This window comes from Copidosoma floridanum, unplaced genomic scaffold (genome assembly GCF_036245765.1).
Source record: "Copidosoma floridanum isolate Cflo_tuat_1 unplaced genomic scaffold, Cflo_Japanese_pri ptg000016l, whole genome shotgun sequence".
In the NCBI taxonomy this organism is placed as follows: domain Eukaryota; kingdom Metazoa; phylum Arthropoda; class Insecta; order Hymenoptera; family Encyrtidae; genus Copidosoma; species Copidosoma floridanum.
Genome location: NW_028321893.1, coordinates 9,118,066 through 9,138,829, shown reverse-complemented (window position 1 = coordinate 9,138,829; position 20,764 = coordinate 9,118,066). Strand labels below are relative to the sequence as shown.

Genomic DNA, 20,764 nt, shown 5'->3' with positions numbered 1-20,764 from the left:
GCACAACAGCTCTTTCTCTGCTATTTCCTCAGATAGATAAGTATGCAGGCCCTGTGATACTATTTATTGCACGAAAAAGAACATTTTTCGCCATTTATTATCAAGCGTGAGCCCCCGGAACAATCTTTCAAACTATCACTCATTTGTGTGCCATCGCAAAACAAAACTTAGTACAACCACCCACTAGCTAAAATTTGAATACAATTATTAAAATTTAACGTATTAAAGTATTGTATCTTTTACAGCTATAAAAATACATAAAATCTTATATCCTACAAGATAAAAAACATTTTTTTACAGCAGAGAAGTGAGTTATAGCCTATGAATGGTAATACAGGCAACCCGGCGAACGGTTATGCAAGAGCTCAGCAGATGGCAATGCAGATGCTGGCAGGTAATCCTTGAGATGGCGCTTGATTTCGGTAACAGCAAAATAGTGAGAATACTTAGGAATAATCCTTCAAGAGGATAATTTCAGAATGTACACGTCATGCACTCGTTTGACTGCAAATACACGATTGCTTATCTGGAAAAACCATAACAACCAATCCTCATTTGTTGGACTCAATAGTAAAGTGGACATTTTCATCTTTTAGTAAACAGCAACAGATGCACTTTAAGGTTAAGGTGACAGAAAAATGTCTTAGCACTCTACCCCAGAGAATCGGAAGGCCGGTTGCAGTAGATCAATAGATAAGAGCCTACCTAGGTCCTTAAGAAAGGTATACCTCTAGAGAAAACTCCAACGGAGACATGATAAATGGCACTAAGAGAAATAATCAGAGAACAAAAAACAAATACGTCAGCTATTACGCACTTTTGCAGAGAGAGAGAAAGAGAGAGGGAGCTTAGTTGAACAGATTGATGTTGACAATGGACTTAAGATCCCATAACGCCAAGGCGTAATGATACAGTTAGGCAACAGATGACTAAGCCAGTGCATTTGTATCAGCCTCAAAAAGTTCGCATCACCTCAATGTATATATAATAAAAATCAATAATAATAATAATAATAATAAAAATAGTAATATTAATAACAATAATAAAAATTACAATAATACAATTACATGTAAAATAAACGAGAGTAAAAGAATAAGAAGTATAACAAAAATAGAAAATAAATGAAAAACCAATAATAAAAACGTAATAAAAACGTATGAACCTGTCATTAGCTGATACATACTAAAGCTGAGGAAACTAAACGTTTTCTCAACAAAGTAGATAGTAAGAGGTGCTAGCATGTGGGATCATCAAATCAAACTGGGAACGGCGAAGAGAGCCTTCAGGCTTAAGAGGCCTGCAAGACATTCTGGCTGGCCGGCCATACCACAAGATAAAGGTCATGAGGCATACAGAAAAGTACAGTCACTGCTTAGTAAAAGGCAAAATACGTAATTCCCTGTATGCAGGAGTATTATTTTAAGACCAATCGTCATCTCCAAAGTCACGCGACGGTAGCATAACCTTTTTGAGAGGTCTTAGTGGAAAAAGAGCCCCTAAGTTCAAAGTGATATGACGCTGAGCAGCCTAATGGTGTCACCAACCTCGATGAATTTATCACTAAGATGTGGGGCATGATTAGCACCCCCACAAATTGTATTTATATTTCGTCTGGACGCAAACCGTATGGCAAAGGATTTACCCAAACAATTGTTATCCATCCAACCGGAAACTAGATCCAAATCCGAATTGACAACTTCAATAATTCGGTAAACTTTACCTACAGGGCTAGAGAACTTCAGGTCAAAATCATTAATACACAAATGGCAAGTGAATGGCGCTTACATCAAAGGCAAATCATTATTGTACAATGTGAACCATAGTGGTAAACACAAATTATACCCGAACAACGATCAAGCTAGCCAGAAGTCGAACCACCTTCTAACCTAACCGTCTGTAATCGCCTAGAGAAAAAAGACTTCATTCAGCTGCAAGTAGAATCAGAAAAGCCGAAAGAAAGAAGCCTAATTAGCAAAAGATCGATGTTGAGCTCATCGAAGACACACCGATAGTCTACGTAAAGCGCAAGATTAACCAAGGCAGTATGAGTACTGTGATGCTTACGAAAACGTAATTGTTAGGGGCTCAGTAGATTATTAGACTCAACAAAAGTTGACATTTACCTGAGTCTGACCACCTCGTGAATCTTTGAAAGCGTAAAAATAGAGAACAATCAAATATATTTAGCAGTATTGGTATGATAAAAAGCATGATAAACTTTAAAACTTAAATTGCAAAATAAATAATTCAAGAAACATAAATTATAGTCGGAGAAAGTAGGTATCACTGTGAACTGAACGCGTAACAACATATAATTGGAAAGAATCATGTATATATGCAACAAAAGCATGCCTGCCTAACCTATCATGATGAACAACGGTACAACTCGGGATGTCGAATTGGACAAAATGTTTAGATGGCTTCAGCCAAGCCTTACTGATAGCGAGAACGCAAAAACCATTGTGAAGAATAATCGATCTTATTTACTGCAAGTGAGTTAGAATAAATTGTGCATCATAATGTGCCACTTTTAGTGAGTTAAAATTACGCGGCATAGTTTGTTGAAATAATCTTTCAATCAGTCAATCTCAACAACAGTGGACAAGCCATCCTATCCGAAGCAACATGAGTGAGATATTTTAATTTCAAATTAACACAGTTGACGTAACGATATTTCTGGGTTGTATATAGGGCTCACTCATGATAAGACGCTGCACACCATAACGCTTACAATCAATGTACAGCAATGTGCCTCAATCTCTAACACTTACAGCATTGAGGAAGCTACACCTGATCCTGGGCATGGCAGCTTTAGCGTACGATTACGAATAACTGAAGTGACCTCCACAATAGAAGTCCTACGCTATTTTTAACCTTTAGGGTAGGTGCTTTAACTGCAGCATTTCATTCTCTTCGTGAATTCTGCTTATAAACACATTAAACAATTTAGTTTTTTTCAAGGTCTACGGGTACATCGTTAATGATCAGTTGTTACGCAAGTTTAATAACACAGCCCTCAAGTATAACAAAACACGCTGGACTATTGAACCCAAGTTGAACCAGATTAACTGCACTTATTACCGCCTCTCTAGAAGCTGTAGGACACTTGAACTTGCTTCTTGCTTCCTTTTTTAGGCCAATAACAATACGTTGCATCGAAACAATCTTCATTGGCTTAGTTGGTAGAAATCAAATGCTGTGAGGTGATGTAATTGACGTATTGGATACGATACCACGCGACACTACATCCGCATATGTATGGACTACTGACACATCATTTATAGCACATTATGACTTAAAACTTCTTCCGCAGCACGGAAAACCAACTGACATGCACAATCGAGAGCAGACTTATGTGTGTCAATGCGTCGTCCGCCACAAGCCGTAATACGTATGCACTAGAAATTTGCACAATTGCGTCAGGAAAAGCAATTGCACCGTCAAAAATTGCCTATCTCCTAGTAGAAGCCTTCTTATTACCATAGACAGTAGTTAAGGTAGCACGGTACTTGCTAAAATCTGCCAAAAGCTTATTGACATTATTACTGTTTAGCGTGAAGAAACTTGCAGGCTGGGCATTGGCATCACACTCAGCAAAATTGCCCTCACTATAGTCAGAACAACCTCAGCATAGCACACCACAGCAAACAATCTCACTAACACTATGTACCTGTCACGTAGCTCAGAGGATATCAACAACAACAGGTAAGACAGAAAGCTAACCAACCGATGACAGCTAACAAATCAGTAGATAATGACAAACAGGACCACAAGATAGCGCCACTGGTAAGGAAAAACCGCTGATCCTTAAGGAGACGATGTTATGTCCAGGAGCAAAGGCCATGTACAGCCGCGAGTCAACTCACCCACACTCATCCAGCTACACAGCAACTCTAGCCATCACCCAGAACCAAGCGACACACCAGAGGATTTCGAACACAGCAGCAGAAAAATAAAAGGAGACGATCGAGGTTATGGCACTACGTTAGGGTAAGAGCACTTCCCAGGACACCAAGTGCTAGGTGAAAATCCAACCAGGCTCCGAGGATGGATAAACCTTATGAAAGAAAACTCCAGCAGCGATACAAGTTAGAGGCTAGGTAGAAAAAAGGCTGGAGCTCTAAACTACACGTTTTAATAGATGCAGGGAAAAGTAAAAAAAGAGATAATTCAACTGTGGTATTTGTTAAACAAAACCTTGAGATACAATTCCATCAGGGCCGACAAGTACATACTTCTGTTATGACCGGACTTGTTCAAAGTATGGTCTTAACCGTTTTATTTTAATGTTATTCGTAGATCTCTTAGGATTTAGCTCGTAAGCTTTATTTGTTCTTTTTAGTCAAAGTTCTTTTAAAAATAATTATTTAAATAATATGGCTGATTTAACAAATGTTCAATTTTTAATTATTTTATTAAAACAATCGATATTAACTATATTACTGATGAAAAGCTTACATCTATCACTGACTGTTATTACTGCTGCTTTGGAGTTTCTTTATGCTTCGTGCAGTAATTCCCAGTGATTACTTATACTTCAAGAATGAGTTCATGGCCTATAAGGGGTTGCGTTTTCTGCCTTCTCTGGTATCGCCGGAGCCACTTTCGGCGGGCCTCTTTCGTTGTACCTCGCTCCTTAGCGTAGTCTGATATTATTGATACTCTCGAACTGCACCCGAGTTGCCTCAGCCAACACGTTAGGCCTTACATATAAGGTACTCACGAGTCGCAGGAGTCAGAAGTAGACTAAAACTTTAGAGGACAGGTGACAGACGTAAAAAGATCAATTTTTCCTCTTGACGGTGAGTTTTTATAGCAAGCAAAAGAGGCCTTTGGTTAAATTAGATCAACTAATGAGCGATGTTCTTGCAGATTGCATTGACAGTAAAACAGTAGGCTTGCTCGATGATGTTACATGTTACGATTTCATATATTAGGAAATGACAATACAACAGTACCAATTCCATTTTTCTGACAAGTGCGATTGAGTTTTTTTAGGTCATGATGATGAAAACTCGTATCAGTAATATAAGAACGCCAAATGCAAGTTCAATTGTGACAGTAAGTTTACACATTTCGAAATTAATCCTTCTGGGAATCTTACAATCAATTTTGAATATAATAAAATAGTATGTTGATTAAAAATTTTAAAATCGGTGTTATTAGAAGTGAACAATCAATGTGCAAGTAATTTATTAATTCATACATATAATACGACTTATTTGTTCATACATATAATACGATTTCAGTACATACGTGCATCCTTACAAAGAGGCTGGCTGTACCATATGTCAGCATATTATTAAACATTCACCTTAAAGCTATTACACATACGCACATAAATGATGTATGATCTTCTCTTGTCATATGAGCTTGCTTTATATTCACAATACGTCTTATCTGAATTTGACAGACGGATAGCTTTTAGTTATAATATAATTCGTATCAACTCGGGATGTAACACTCCATGAAATTGATTCCAAGACAAACAGTTTTTCTCATTACGAAATTGCAGGATAAAGAGTATAAATTTCTCAATAAATTAATATTATTTATACAAGAGACCAGTATTTTAGTGAGTTACGGTTTGCCATATAAATTATTAAGCCTACTAGACTAATTTATGTAAGATTCAAATGTTTGTTAACTTATGAAACAAAGTACGATAGTTAAACATTATGCACATTAGCTATGAAATAACAGTTCTGGTACTGGACTCGACTTGTGACTGGGCAAAACATACTCAGTCTTCACAGACCGATCGCAGAAATAATACTGTAGGTTAAGTGCAAGTCATCCAGATTTTGACAAGTGTAAAAACAATTTAAGATTTGTAAGAGAGTTGAGGTTGATGGTACTGAAAAAGTACCGTAGGGTAACAATAAACTAATAGAGATATCAATCGACAGTAATCCTCTCTCTTATGACTTCATCACTCTATTTCGTCAGCTTTAATCATTTAAATCTGCCGTATAATTTGCTTTGAAATATTTGTACGGTTCCCTCATATAATATAAGGTCAAGTGCCAGAGATCCTTCTTATTAATCTTTTTGATGATTTCTAGTCTTTTGCCAGTATGCCTTAAGGTACTGTGAAGCTTGTTTTATTTCTTTAGTCATCTTAATGTCTTTAGCCGTTGAATCTTCTAGTGTAGTAGAATACTAATTGGCAAACATTTTTTTCCCAGTGAAACCGGAGTTTCTAAGTTCTTATCCTCCTGGTCAATCGCTGGTACCAATGGAAATCAACGCGAAAATGTGCGTTTGGGGTAACTAATCCAGATAGTGTGAAAGGATTCTGTGATTGGAACAGGATTTAATAAAAAATTTAAAGTATACGTTAGTATAAATATCAGATACAAGCATACAAAAATATCAACAAAAGGATCATGTTTCTATGAGAAAAACAATTGGATGTTGCTGAAAACAATACAAAAAATTAATTTACAGCAAGTTATTGCCACAACAAGTCCAAAAATAGATCGATTACTAATAAAACTGTAAACTGTCCGTATAGGTAAGTGTAGTTCTTAACAGAACGGTACAGTGTATTAGTATAAGATTTCAGGTATCGGGCCTATGCTTATCTTCTAGCAACGCGCGCCAACATGCTTACAGGAAAAAGTCATGTAATTATGTATCGTGATCAAAAAGGTAAGTCCACATGTTGACATTCCGTGATAAATGAGCACATACTAAGCACTTAAAATAGGCAGCTCTTAACACTACTGTAAAAAACAATAAATCTAACTTCTTCAGACGGCAGAGGGAAAAAGAATATCCCTGGCAAAAATTTTGTGATCGACCCCTGGCTCTATTCATAATCGATGAGCCAGCAGGACTTCTTACCCTTTGCTACAAAATAATTCCACACAAGCAGTGTAAAACTTAAAAATTTCAAGTTATTATGGAGCATTGAAAACACGTCAGCACGTGATTTATCATTCAGTTGAAAAAGAGAAAAAGAAAGATTAAGAACTTCGGCTGTTGAGATTTCTATAAAGTAAAAAAAAAATTTATTGTATTTTTGTGTTTGAGCCTTCCAGATCACTCATTGTGTGTTTTTAATTTTAATTTTGTAGCCTGATGAGGCTGACGCATATTGTCAGCGAAACGTTGCGCATCAATAAATCAACGCAGAAAATTTAAATACACTTTTATTGTATTTATTTATTTTCTTACATTTCGCCCCCAACGGATCACTCATCACTTGGAATTTCCAAATTCACCGGAGGGCACTGATATATACTAGCAAATCATTAACATGAGTCTTGGATCAGAGGAAGACTCGGACACCATCCCACACTTCTACCAAAACATCACGGGGAGATTTGGGGCTCATACCTCCAATGCTTTAAAACGCTGGAAGGACCTGCACATACAACTATCAACCAGTATGGCACAACGAAGATTTTTACTCAATTGCAGGTACGCGAGGGTACTTCCTAACCACATAAAAGACCTCTACAATAAGTGTTCAAGTGTCAATGTCCGTTGCAAACCGATACATGCCGATTTCAACAAAAGTACCTTACATTTCTGTCAGAAACTTCTGAATTTCGAAATTAGCGACATTAACACACATATTAGATTTTTGCAAAACTCAATTTCCCGTTTAAAAGATCACATCGCGTCAATAAAATTAGACTACAATATTCGTGAACGACATTATAAATTTGTCAACATCAAACAAAACACCATCTACAGAAGATCTAATCATACGTTACATAAAAAATTTAAAAAAATCTTACCGGAAACAAACACCACAACCAGTAATAATAATTCAATACACAATTCAACGAATATAGCCATTCCTAAAGATGTCGCCGAAATTGCATCTCTTGGACCGAATTTCAATCTCCCATCATCTTTTCGTGAACGCGATTTTTTATGTATTATCAAAAACCTAGAAGTTGGTCTCTCACACCTCGATACGAACGATCGAGTAAAGACCGAAATCCGTGACAAATTATCTCAATATTTAGTTAATGCTTGTAAACAAAAGCCAGCTATTTCTAGAAAGGACCGCCAATATGCAAAAAATTTAAAATCAACAAAAAATTTCGAAACAAAAATCCCGATATATTTTTCACCTCTGCTGACAAAGGCAACGTTACGGTTTGTCTCAAAAAACGTGACTATACGGAAAGAATGCATAATTTACTGTCTGATAAATCGACGTATAAAATTATTTCAAAAAACCCATTAAACTCTCTACAAAAGAGAACCTCTAACATTTTAAAGAATCTCAACTCTAACGGCTTCCTTTCTAGAACATACCATCCCAACGCTTTGTCGCTCACAGATACAACTCTAGCTAAATGTTATGGCTTGCCGAAAATTCACAAGGTCGATGCCCCTTTACGTCCTCTAGCAAAAGTAATTTACGATGAACTCAAGAAGTCAGTCAACGTTCCAATATCACACATTAATAATAGCTTTGAATTGAAAAACAAACTAAAAAATATTAATCCCACTACTAATTATAGACTAATGTCTTTAGATGTCAGCTCCCTATTTACTAATATTCCTCTAGAGTTGGTACTACGGAGCATCGATCGACGTATTGTGACCATAATGAATAAATGTCGAATCCCGGTTGATGAAATTCGACAATGTACAGAATTTTTGTTCAATAATACTTTTTTTAATTTTGACAACATTTTTTATTAACAAATTTTCGGCACGCCAATGGGTTCTCCTATTTCACCTTTGTTTGCTGACCTTGTAATGGACGACCTGGAAAATGATTGTCTCTCCATCTTAAAAAATAACTATAATATTATTCTATCTTTTTATTTTCGTTACGTGGATGATGTATTACTTTTTATTAATGTTGACCATATTGACCAAATCTTAAATATTTTTAATTCATATCATCCCAAGCTACAATTTACATATGAAATGGAGATTGACAAGAAACTCAACTTTTTAGACTTGACGATAATAAGAAATTCTAATTATTTTAATTTTGACTGGTTTGAAAAACCTACTTCTTCCGGACGAATCTTAAATTATTTTTCTGGTCATCCAGTTAGCTATAAGAGAAATATTGTTTTTAATTTGGTTGATAGGGCGATCTTACTTGCCAGTACACGTTTTCACGGTGTGAATATTGCTAGGGTGAAAAACCTGTTGATAAAAAACAATTACCCTTTTAACTTTATTAATAAAAACATAAAGGTCAGATTAAAAAGACACAAATATAGTAATCACAACAGAAGCACTACAAACACCTACCCTCTCTGCAAAATTGGCATACCATATATTGACAATAATTTTGAAAAAATTTCAACCATGTTAAAACCCTAAATATTCACACTTACCCTCTTATGAACAATAAACTGCAGCATATCGTCCGCTTAGGAAAAGATACAACGAATATACATAAACAGACAAATGTAGTATATAAGTTTTATTGTAAGAATTGTCCTGCGTCATATGTGGGTGAAACAAAGCGAGCGGCGGAGGTCCGCATCAGTGAACATATGAAAAGTAAAAACTCCGATTCCGTTGTTTGTGCACACCAAATCAATTTTGACCATGAATTCGATTGGGATAACTTTAAAATCCTTGACAAAGAATCCAATTATAAAAAAAGAATTATTTCCGAAATGCTTTATATAAAACTCGACAAACACAACATCAATAGAAAGGAGAATGTGCTTTCCTTTAATAGAGCATACCTTCCTTTACTACGAAAGTTTAAATGTCCCGATCGAGTTCATCGCCCTTTACCGTCTACCTTTGCGGCTCCGCCTATATAAGCGCTGGCTTGTGGTTGTGATTTATTGTCAGTCGACAGCACGACAGGTGACGAGTAAGTCAACCAAACTTACGAATTCTCGCGTACCTGCGGTAACAATTTACAAAAAAAATTTATTGTATTTTTGTGTTTGAGCCTTCCAGATCACTCATTGTGTGTTTTTAATTTTAATTTTGTAGCCTGATGAGGCTGACGCATATTGTCAGCGAAACGTTGCGCATCAATAAATCAACGCAGAAAATTTAAATACACTTTTCTTGTATTTATTTATTTTCTTACATTTCGCCCCCAACGGATCACTGATCACTTTGAATTTCTATAAAGTACTTCAATGTCTACATGAGCTTCGCTGAAGAGTAATTTAAAATATTGTGTGTCTTCTATTTTACTACTACATCGAGTCTTCTGATTGACTGCTAAAAAAATGTTTACGATGCTCTCTTATCTACTGCACTTAGTCATTTCTTTTTAAATGAACATTGTAAAAGACACACCAAGTAACTAACTTTACAATGTTCTATATCAGCAAAACTTCTTTATAAATGGTTACTCTATATTTTGTTTTTCATTTTTGAGACCTCTTTACCAACTACGTTATTTGTCTATGCGTAAGGATTTTGCGTGAGAATAAAAGTCTTGAAGAAGTATCAAAATGGGAGACAAAATGTTGATGAATAATAACTTCGATAATATACAACAAACGAAAGTTAAGTTTAGTGTATAACATACTTCTGACTCTTACGAAAAAAATGTAAAATCTTAATTTAGTCAGAAATTAGCTGCTTTTATATTCTGCACATATACAGATGACATAAGTACACTTATGCAGTACAATCAAATTTGAATCACAAGCAGCTCCTAGTGAGAAACATATAAACAGTCTGTGTGTTCTTAACACTACGAATAAGAGGGACCTGCCTAATCTTATAGATCAATTAAGTCCTCTTTTCTAATTAACTTAACAAGGAACTAACAACAATTTTTCAAATTCTCTGTATCCTGTTGTCTATTGATATTATTATTTAAGTAATGTGTATTTAACATGTTAGAAAAAAAGGGTTTTGTGTAATTTTGTTTTGTGTCTAAAATTTACCTTATTAAAATTAAAGGTTTGTGAAGATTCAATAATATGTTATGATTGTACAGATCTATGCTTTTTGTTTTTTATGTCTCTTTTGTGTTCTGCCATTCTTAATTTTAGAGCTCTCGATGTTTGACTGACATAATAGCAGTTGCAGCTCGCACATAGTATAGGGTAAACGACGATTCTCTTATCGAGTGGCTCAGTTATATTCTTTTTCAAGAGGGAAGATCGAATTCAACTTATTATTGAAACTGTATACAAGACCAATGCGAAGCTTTTTACAATAACACTTAATGTGACTGTGCAAGTGGGGAATATACGGTAATGATACCATGAGTTTCTTATTATTATAATTTCTGTTACGATTGTAACTTATAGTTATGTTTTGTAAGGCATTTATTCTTTTATTCACAAATTTATCAATTAATTTTTGAGGAAAGTAGTTAGTAAGTAAAAATTTGTAAACCAATGTCAAATTATCATCATAAAATTTGGTGTTTGCTAATTTAATAGAAAACTTTAACTTTAATAAGGTAAATTTTAGACTCAAAACAAAATTACACAAAACTCCTTTTCCCAAAGTGTTAAATATCTTTCCTCGTGGAAAGGATATAACTGAGCCACTCGATAAAAAACCTCGTTTACCATACAACATGTGCGAATCGCAACTGCTGTTATGTTAGTCTATCATCGAGAGTTCTAAAATTAGGAATGGCAGAACACAAAAGAGACATAAAAAACAAAGAGCACAGATCCGTACATTATAACATATTATTTAATTTGCGCAAAACTTCAATTTTAGTAAAGTAAACCTTAGACATAAAACAAGATTACACAAAACCCCTTTTTCCCAAGCGTTAACTATGTACTACTGCAATAATAATATTAATGGACAATATGATACATAGAATTGAAAAATTTGTTATATGTCTCTTATTAAGTCAATTAGGAAAGAGGACTAACTTGATCAACATGATTTTACGGACCTCTCTCATTCATAGTATTAGAAACACATGTACTTTTTATATGCTTGTCACTAGAAACTATTTGTCATTCGAATTTAATTGTATTTCGTACGTGTACTTATATAATTTGTGTATTTGCAAAGTATAAAAGCAGCTAAACATGAAACTCTGTCTACATTCGGATTTTATATACCTTTGTCAAGAGTTAGAGGTATGTTCTACACTTATTTTAACTTTTGTTCATTGTATATTATCGAAATTTGTACTGTAAAAAATATTTTTTTTTACCCATTGCTTTTCTTACTTGATGAGGGTTATTGTTCCAACGGCTGAAACATTATTTTTGTTATTCAATAAATACAAAAATATGCCAGTACCACCATTGGATATTTTTTTTCGTTAATATATAAAGAAGTTTTGCTGAGTAAGAACTCTGCGAAGTTATTTATTTGATGTTTTTGTTACAAAATACAAAAAAAATAGTTTAAGGAATCTTTGTGTACTATTTTCTATTGTACGTTTCCTTTGGAAAGTCTTTTTCAACGTGATTTCTCTTGCTTCATCTATACTTAAGATTTAAAAATTTTTGAAGAAAATTACTCCAATTTTCGACTTCACAAGATGACAAAGCTTAAAAGACAAATAAGAGAGAGAGAAAAAATTAATAATTGTTTAAAAAAAAAAAAAGGAGAGAGATAACAGTTATTGTTTGCCATATACGAAGTTTGATTAACTATTTCATGCTTTGACATGTTTTTCTGGCACTGTGAAAAAATCTGCATTTTTGAAATAATCAGAGCGTGACATTGATGTTTTCAATAAAAATAAAAAGCAAATATCTCTGTAAATTTTCACATGTGCTTTTTTACTATGCAATGCTCACCATGAAGGGGAAAAGGCAACTTTTCCGCAGCAAAATTGTCTATCACTTACAATTATATCCTTTGCTCTTGAGATGGTATATGTGAGATCACACCGCACCAGCGAATTGAAATCTGTATCCAATACTGTAGAATGTGTAATCAGTAATGTTATATGTAATCAATATTGTCCAAATGAGCTTTACGGAAAAAGGGCTATATGTACTAGTTTAAAGTTAAGCCTAAAAATAAATACACTCCGTTAGTATTAAAAAAAAAAAAACATATTTACTGTTTTTAACTTACGGAGCAAACATTGAACGATACTATTCGCTCCAAGCCAACATAGAGATAGCGCCCACTGCAGCAGATATTTTACAAATGTTCTGCAGTGTAAATAGACGACGTAGCTGAGCCTTATCAGAAAAATGCAATACGTTCATGCGTTTAGTAAATTTCTGTTTGAGGTCTGTTGAGTTTGTAATTTTCTCTTCAAATAAAATTAGAATAACCATTGACATGGATGTTGTTGTGCAAACTTGTTTTGCTCCTATTACGCATAACATAAATTTTAACCCTCAAAAACTTGTAAAAGAAAAGTTATCTCTTTCACACATCCAAAGAGTTGAAGGAATTAAAAGACTAGGTGATAGCAGGGTGATAAGATACAGTGTTATTAGAATAGCAAACGTCAGTGAGTACTTCTACTAAGTAAACTTGGATGTAAAAAATCTTGTATTTTCTGAATGAAGGTTGACTATGTTTTAAAAAAATAAATGACAGGAAGATTTGTATTTTTTTACAGCTAGACGTCAAAAAGTGTGTCACACATGCATTATGTTCATGTGTGACAGCTGAGCCACATAAATGTAAACACATTTTTCCCTTATTTATTATGTTAATAGTAATCGAAGTGTATCAATGACATCAATAGAACAAGAATGGGGTAAGCCTACGGATGCTCAACTTGGAAAAGATTTTTATGCCAAGCCGCTTGTTGTGTCACACGTTTTTTAAAAAAAATACACTCTTAATAATAATATTGAAGCATACGAGTTGAAAGTAGCTGATGTAGTAAATACAAACTGCTCGTTGCATAAGATATTAAAAGTGGAAAATAAAAGTAAAGAATTTATGATTGCTCAATCAGTTGCTTGTGCTAATTGTTTTGTAAGTTTGTCTGTAAGTAGCACCTTTGACTTGTCCAAGGTTATAATTATCAAGCCAGAATTAAAAGATTGTTTTAATCTTTACGTAGCCATGAAAGAAGAAAAAATTATAAAAAATTATTCAAACTGAGTGTCTAAAATAGCTTGACGTTAGGAAATAAAAAATAAGTAAGAGTCCAAAGGCACATCAAATAAAATGTAGAACAAGAAAAAATTAAACTGAACTTGCTCAAAATTGTATAAATTATATTATTAATAGGAAAATCAAAGTTTTTAAATATGGGTTAATACATGAAAGACAAACAGTTTGCAAGTATGCAAAAAGATACAATCAAGATGTTAAGTGTATTGAAGTTTTTGAAGTACCACTCCAGCCATGGTTGTGCGTTAGTCCTGATGGAGTGGTTGTGCACGAAGGATGTAAAATTAAGATTTTAGGGATCAAATGCCCAGCAACTTGTTAAAATAAGCCAATATTTGCCGTTACAAAAGTCAAACGTTTATTGTACCTTATGTTTTTTTATTCAACAATTTCATTCATCCAAAATCTTCACACAAATATTACACCCAGTTCCAGGTGCTGATGTAGTACAGGGGTGTAAGTGAATTCGACTTGTATCTCTAGTCTCCCAAAGGAATCTGCTTAGTGAATGTATACAGAGATGATTTTTTTTAAAAAGGCTTATCCCATAGTTAAAATGTTTCTATTAAATACTTACTGCCAGAATTATTTCATTCACATAAAAAAAAAACCACAGATAAAGATTAAAGTAGTAACTTATTTCTCATAAAGAATAAAACTGTTGTTATATGAAGATTGATATTAATGATAATGTGATCAAAAAACAAGACAAACAAGTAACTGTCAGTATTAGTAGTGAATGTTTGTAAAGTAAAACGCAATGGTTAATGGATTGTTAGTTAATATTTCCAAAATTTTTTATATATATCATCAATATATTTATTAAACATTTTTTATTTATAATAGGCGCTTACAACTTTACTACAAGACAACACATAAAGATAATGTTGTCAGCATCAGCAAGAATTTTGATAGTGAACCTATCCACAATTTGGAAAATTGTCATCCTTTTCATTATCCTTTTAATATGTATTCGGACTTTAGTCACTTTATACGTTTCTTCAACCTCCTCTGATAAAAAATGATAACAACAAGAATATTTCGACCAGAATTGTCCAACAAGGTTTTAATTCGAGGGAACTCCTTGTCAAAAAGTACTAGATCACTAGGCTTCAGTAACTTCAGAAGACCATATGACACAGTGATTTAGGAGTCACTGGCGTGGCCAACATGGCACTTACTAATTATAAACATAAATCCAGATGAGGTATATTCAATTAGTACTTGGATGCTGTATCCTTTTTTTAATGAAAATAAAACTGCACACGTTGATCAATGTAGCTGGCTGCTTAACTTTAATTTTTGTGCAGTCAATAATGACTCTACAATTACTATACTCAAGACTGAAATGATGTTGGCATAGTTGCTTGCACTGCTTGTTTGGATGGCCAAAAAATAAAACTTTCACATTTTTTAACCAAGATCTCCAAGGTACACAAAAATATTTTTGAGGCTGTAGTTCTATGCACTAAAAATAGTACTCCAATAGCTAAAAATGTCAGACCATATTTCATTTTAAATAAGAAGAGTAGAAGACAGACTTCAATACTAATTTGTTTCTTAAGACAGTTTGGCATGATTTCTTGTCTTTTATCATTTTTTTAGTGCTCTGAGATAAGGTTGACTCTACAGTTTTTTTTTTATTGGGAGATTATCAACAGCTGCTTCAGTACTTTCTGTTCGTTTAAATTCCTTGTACGTGTTGACAGCTTTGCTCATATCTTTTTTATTGAATTAGGAAAAAAAACTGGATCGTAACTAGGGCTGCGAAAATCATCTGATTTTTTGTTTTCCACAAAATGTTAGGCACATACTCGAGAGATCTCATTCGGTTCTCAAGAAAAAGCGTCAGCATACTTTTGCCCTATCGCCTTTAGCCGTTGTAAACATTTATCTTCGCTGTATTGAAAAATATCATTTTTACTTGGTAAAGAGTGAAACTCTAAATCAGGTGGATTTTTAATTGTATTTCTACAATCTATAATGCAGCACTGCATGAGCAGAGCTAGATTGGCTACTGCAAGGGCCAGTGAAAATAAATTAGTTATCTTTGTTAAGCTTACATTCCAAGAATCAATGAAAACTAGACTAAGTTATTTATTGAAACTCAAATGTCAGACAAATTGAAAAAAAAACAGTACGAATCATTATAATAACACTTATAAAATTTATTATTCTTTATCATTTAATAACTAATTTATGCATTTTTATTTGGCTTACACTGCAAGGGCCAGTGAAAATAAATTAGTTATCTTTGTTAAGCTTACATTCCAAGAATCAATGAAAACTAGACTAAGTTATTAATTGAAACTCAAATGTCAGACAAATTGAAAAAAAACAGTACGAATCATTATAATAACACTTATAAAATTTGTTATTCTTTATCATTTGATAACTGATTTATGCATTTTTATTTGGCTTACATCTCGATTACACTTGATTCTGTACTCTTAATAACAGGTTTTAATCCTTACTCAATGACTACTAAAAATGAAGTGAAAAATGTAATAGTTAAAAAAGTAAATTCATATGCGCTAAACACATGAACTAAAGAAATAAAGAACGAAAGTAAAATAAATTTTTACGTAAGACGAGTTTTTAGAAATAACACAAAAATTCAACATTAGAATCTGTTAAACTATACATTCATTGTTTGAAAAAACAGTTTTGACAGTGTGGCGACCAGTGCGCCTGTCTTGTGATAGCAAGAGAGCTGCTCAGTTGGCAAAGGCACGAATGGAGACGTATTTTGGATTAAGGTCACGAAATTGAACTCCTAGTAAAAGTACCTGAGACGCCATCATTAAAAATGTTAAACGATGCTGAATTTCAAGGAAAAGAGAGACAAAGAAATAGCTGATAGCAATTAAGTCTCGAATTGAGTACGATCATTTTTTTGTGAAGCATTAACTCTTTTATACACATTGCACCATTAATATCATTGCGTAACTAGCACGGGTATTAACGATATTGAACTACTTTTTGTGTAGATCATGTTTTTTTACAGCAAATATGTAATTAAGCATGTGAGTGGACATTCTAAGTGGAAATTAAAATCAAGGAGTGGTCAAGCCCAAGTTTAGCTGCCAAGTCTTCAGTATTGGTTCAAACTTAGCAGTGAAACAGTGCGCTGGTAAAGGCACGACTTGGCCTGACTTGGCTTAACTGCTCCCAAGCCACCAACAATCTTCATGTATGCAGGCCCGCATCTTTATAATATGTATAGGTATGCTCAGCAAAATTCTTGCGAGGCATGCGCAGACACTGTTTTCGACGTCTTGTGCTGCATACCTATACATATTACAAACACGCGTGGACGAAAATTGACAATGTCTTAGGAGCAGTCAGGTGATGTTACGCCCTGATCAGCATGCTATTTCACTGCCAAGCTTGGCCCAATATTGGTTAGCTACATTGGGCCCAGCGATTGAGCTTGGCAGCTTGATTTTGTTTTCAATCAGGATAAAGTTTTCATGCAAACGTATGGCATTTTTATTTGCGCGTGCGTGCGCACGCGCGTGTGTGTATCTGTGTGTGTATATGGAAATTGGAGCTTAAGAATATTGTGCCAAGTTAAAAGAAAATATGAATGTTCCCCGTTTAACAGCAAGTGTATAATGCTTATCAAAATATGTCTTTTTTAAGACTTTTATGGAGAGGTAGTGATTACAAATTAATAGTGATCCTTTCATAGGCTAAGGCTCATGCGTCTTAGCACAGTAAAGATGTGGCTCTAATGAAGTGTGGAGTCCAATTATTATAAAATCAACTTCAAAGAAATTTTTTAAACATTTTTCAGGCTAAGATTTATTTTCAAGCTTTGCAGCTAATTCTGCAGTACACGATGACCCAGAAATAGACTTCATAATGACTCACATTATGTATGAAACTAATTGGTAATGATAGGGTACAGTAAAATTAGAATGTAACAAGGGGTAAAAATTAGGAATTAGCTGAGGAAGTTTCAAGAGTTGTTATGGGTTTATTAGATAAGTAAAGAAAGATGAAAGTAAGGGCTATGTGCAGTAGATGTGATCAATGTTCTTTATGCAAAGAAAGATTAGTGTCCGTATCAAAAATCGCTCAAGTGATGTATGCATACGTAAATAGATATTGCACTGTAAGCAATGTACCCTAATATTTTTTTTTTTCAATATTTGTTTTTTTTTTATAAAATGCAAGTGCATGGATACACGGGTCAATATAGATTTAAAAGTTATTTGTACATCTATTAATAATTAAGATACTTTGTAAACTTCTTTATTTAATTGTGTACCATTAAATTGTTCCGTAATCTAATATAGAAGAATATTTTATATACTAGATTTAATCTAATAAACAACTTTTCTTTTCAGCATCTGCTCCTACATCACAAGATGGAGAAGTTATTTACAAAGATTGGGTGTTTATAAATTACACATTTAAAAGATTTGAGGGCCTCACGCAGCGGGGCACACAAACGAAAAAATAGTTGACACTACAATAACCATGTTGAACAAAAAATGTGAAAAAACTCTTAGTAGTAAACATCTACATATGTATGAAACTTTCTGAACCGTTAAATTGTTGTTAAAAATTCATTTGTAAATATTAATTGAAACTGAACAGTTTTAAAGATAAAAATAATAAATGAAATAAATTTTTTTTACTAAAAGTACCATAGAATAATGTTGTTCACTTGATTTAATATAGTATAAAATTACACATTTAATTTACTTTATCGAATAAGAATACTCCATGGGACTTATGATTTCATAAGATATATATTAATAAGATATAATAAAATATTAGTTAAGTTAGATATAAATTTATGTATATACTCTACCACATAACAGACACAAGTAAAAATGATTTATTAAAACTGTTAAAAGTGTTTTGGGTGTCTTTTGTGTCTTTTTTGTGAAAAAAAAGTTTGGCGTTAAAATGCTGTTTATTTATAAACATAGTTTTAATGAAATTTTTACTCAAGATGTTTTGTTATAAATTATGCTCTACCTTTCAGTAAAAAATAAATTAGTGAATAATTAGTGATAAGCGATAAAAACTGATGATAACAATAAATACAATTCCAATTTGAGACTGAAAACAGACTTTAATAACTATAATAATTAGTTCTTTTACTCTTATATTTTTTTTCATTTTTATTACAAACGCCAGTTCGAAAGGATTAAAAATTATAACTAACTGAAAATAATAGTTTGTGATACGCATTTTTTAACAATATTTTCAAGTTTTTGAACTGATGAGATTTTTTCCCAATTATGAGGAATTTTTCATGAAAATTATTTGCTGCTATGATAAGGGAATGCAATTGAATTTTACAGTCTAATTTTTACAAATAGTTAAGAGAACGATGAAAACTGATTGTCATTTTAAAAGATAAATATTCTGATATTCTTAAATCTAGACTTTATTATTTCTCACTATTACTTTTTTTTTTTTTTTTTTTTTTTGCATGAATGAGATAATGTAATAAAACGCCCAATGATACTTAATAAAGGTAAGTAATTAAAATAACGTCCAATAGTGGTACTGTCAAATAGTATAGTATGTCATATGTGTATGTGCAGGGTATAAAAGTAACTAAGCTTGAAACTCTGACTACATCATGATTTCACATTCCTTCCATAAGAGTCAGAGGTATATTATACACTTTACTAAATTTGCGTTTATTGTACTTACCAAAATTTGTATTGTAAAGAATTTTTCATTACCCATAGATTTTTGTACCTGATGAGGGCTGGGACATTGTCCAAACGGCCGAAACGTCGTTTTGTTTTTTAATAAACACAAATTTGACAGTACCATTATTGGCCGTTATTTTAATCAATAAAATAAATCAATAATATGTGCTTTTGCTTAAGAGTAGATTACAAATTCATAATTTTTTAAACATTTATTTCATTTCTTACTTCTTACATTATCTTTTGTTAATGTCATTGTTTTTTTGTAATTGTTAAGTAATACTTTGCTAGAGGTATATTTAAATTCTCTTCTAGTGTCAGGGTTTCTTAATACGACGAGACATAAGCTTTATAAAAATAATATTACTTGTTTTGCATGAACAAATGTTCGTTTAACACTTCATTTTTTCGCCATTTTACAAATTATCCTTCAATTATGTATTCGTTTCAAGTTTCTCAAGTTTTAGTATATATAATCATATCTTAAGTAAATAATCAATGCCTTTGATCTTTTCACTACATATCTTATACTGTGCCTTGCACAGTAAATCATGTGTTCATACGAATCAGACTTTTTAAAAAAATTTTTTTCATTTGTGTGTACTGCTAGAAGGTTGTCTGGGGTTGTTCTATATCAAGAATCTCGTGAGAAAATCAGATCTTACCATAAACGACTGCCTCTTTCCTCACACTCTCTTGTCAGGTAACAACAACTTTCAGTTTTTAAATTTTTCAAGACAGTAAAAGCGATATCTCGAAGTTAAAAAGGTTTAGCTACCAAAATGCATGATTAAAACAGCGTCTTAAAAAACGATAAGTGGAAGCATTTATAATGTCTGTGTGTGTGTGCGTGTTTTTGTGTACACAGATTTAAAAATACATATGAAACGTTCTTTGACAAACTCGACGGATTTTGACAAAAATTGATCTTCACATCGTTGATTCGGCTTGAATTTTTTTTACATGTTCTAAATCGAAAAAAAGGGATGCATGTCGTTATTTTATTTTGAATCAAATTTATTAAAAGATTTCATGATTTTTGGCTTAGAGACTTAATTTAAAAAATTGATAACTCTAGTTCAATTCAAGCTAGA

The 20,764-nt window shown here is 33.1% G+C and overlaps 1 protein-coding gene across 4 annotated transcripts in view; it reads left to right on the top strand.

Moving 5' to 3' along the window:
* The window catches only part of trc (Serine/threonine-protein kinase tricornered), a 952,993-nt gene extending 934,407 nt beyond the window's left edge, over positions 1 to 18,586 (top strand). For all 4 annotated transcript variants that reach the window (XM_089592301.1, XM_089592302.1, XM_089592300.1 and 1 more), the window contains one exon: positions 18,342 to 18,586. In XM_089592301.1, the coding sequence (XP_089448427.1) occupies positions 18,342 to 18,457 (116 nt within the window). In that variant the 3' untranslated portion in view covers positions 18,458 to 18,586. The remainder of the gene's footprint in view (positions 1 to 18,341) is intronic.
* Positions 18,587 to 20,764: the final 2,178 nt, after the last annotated feature.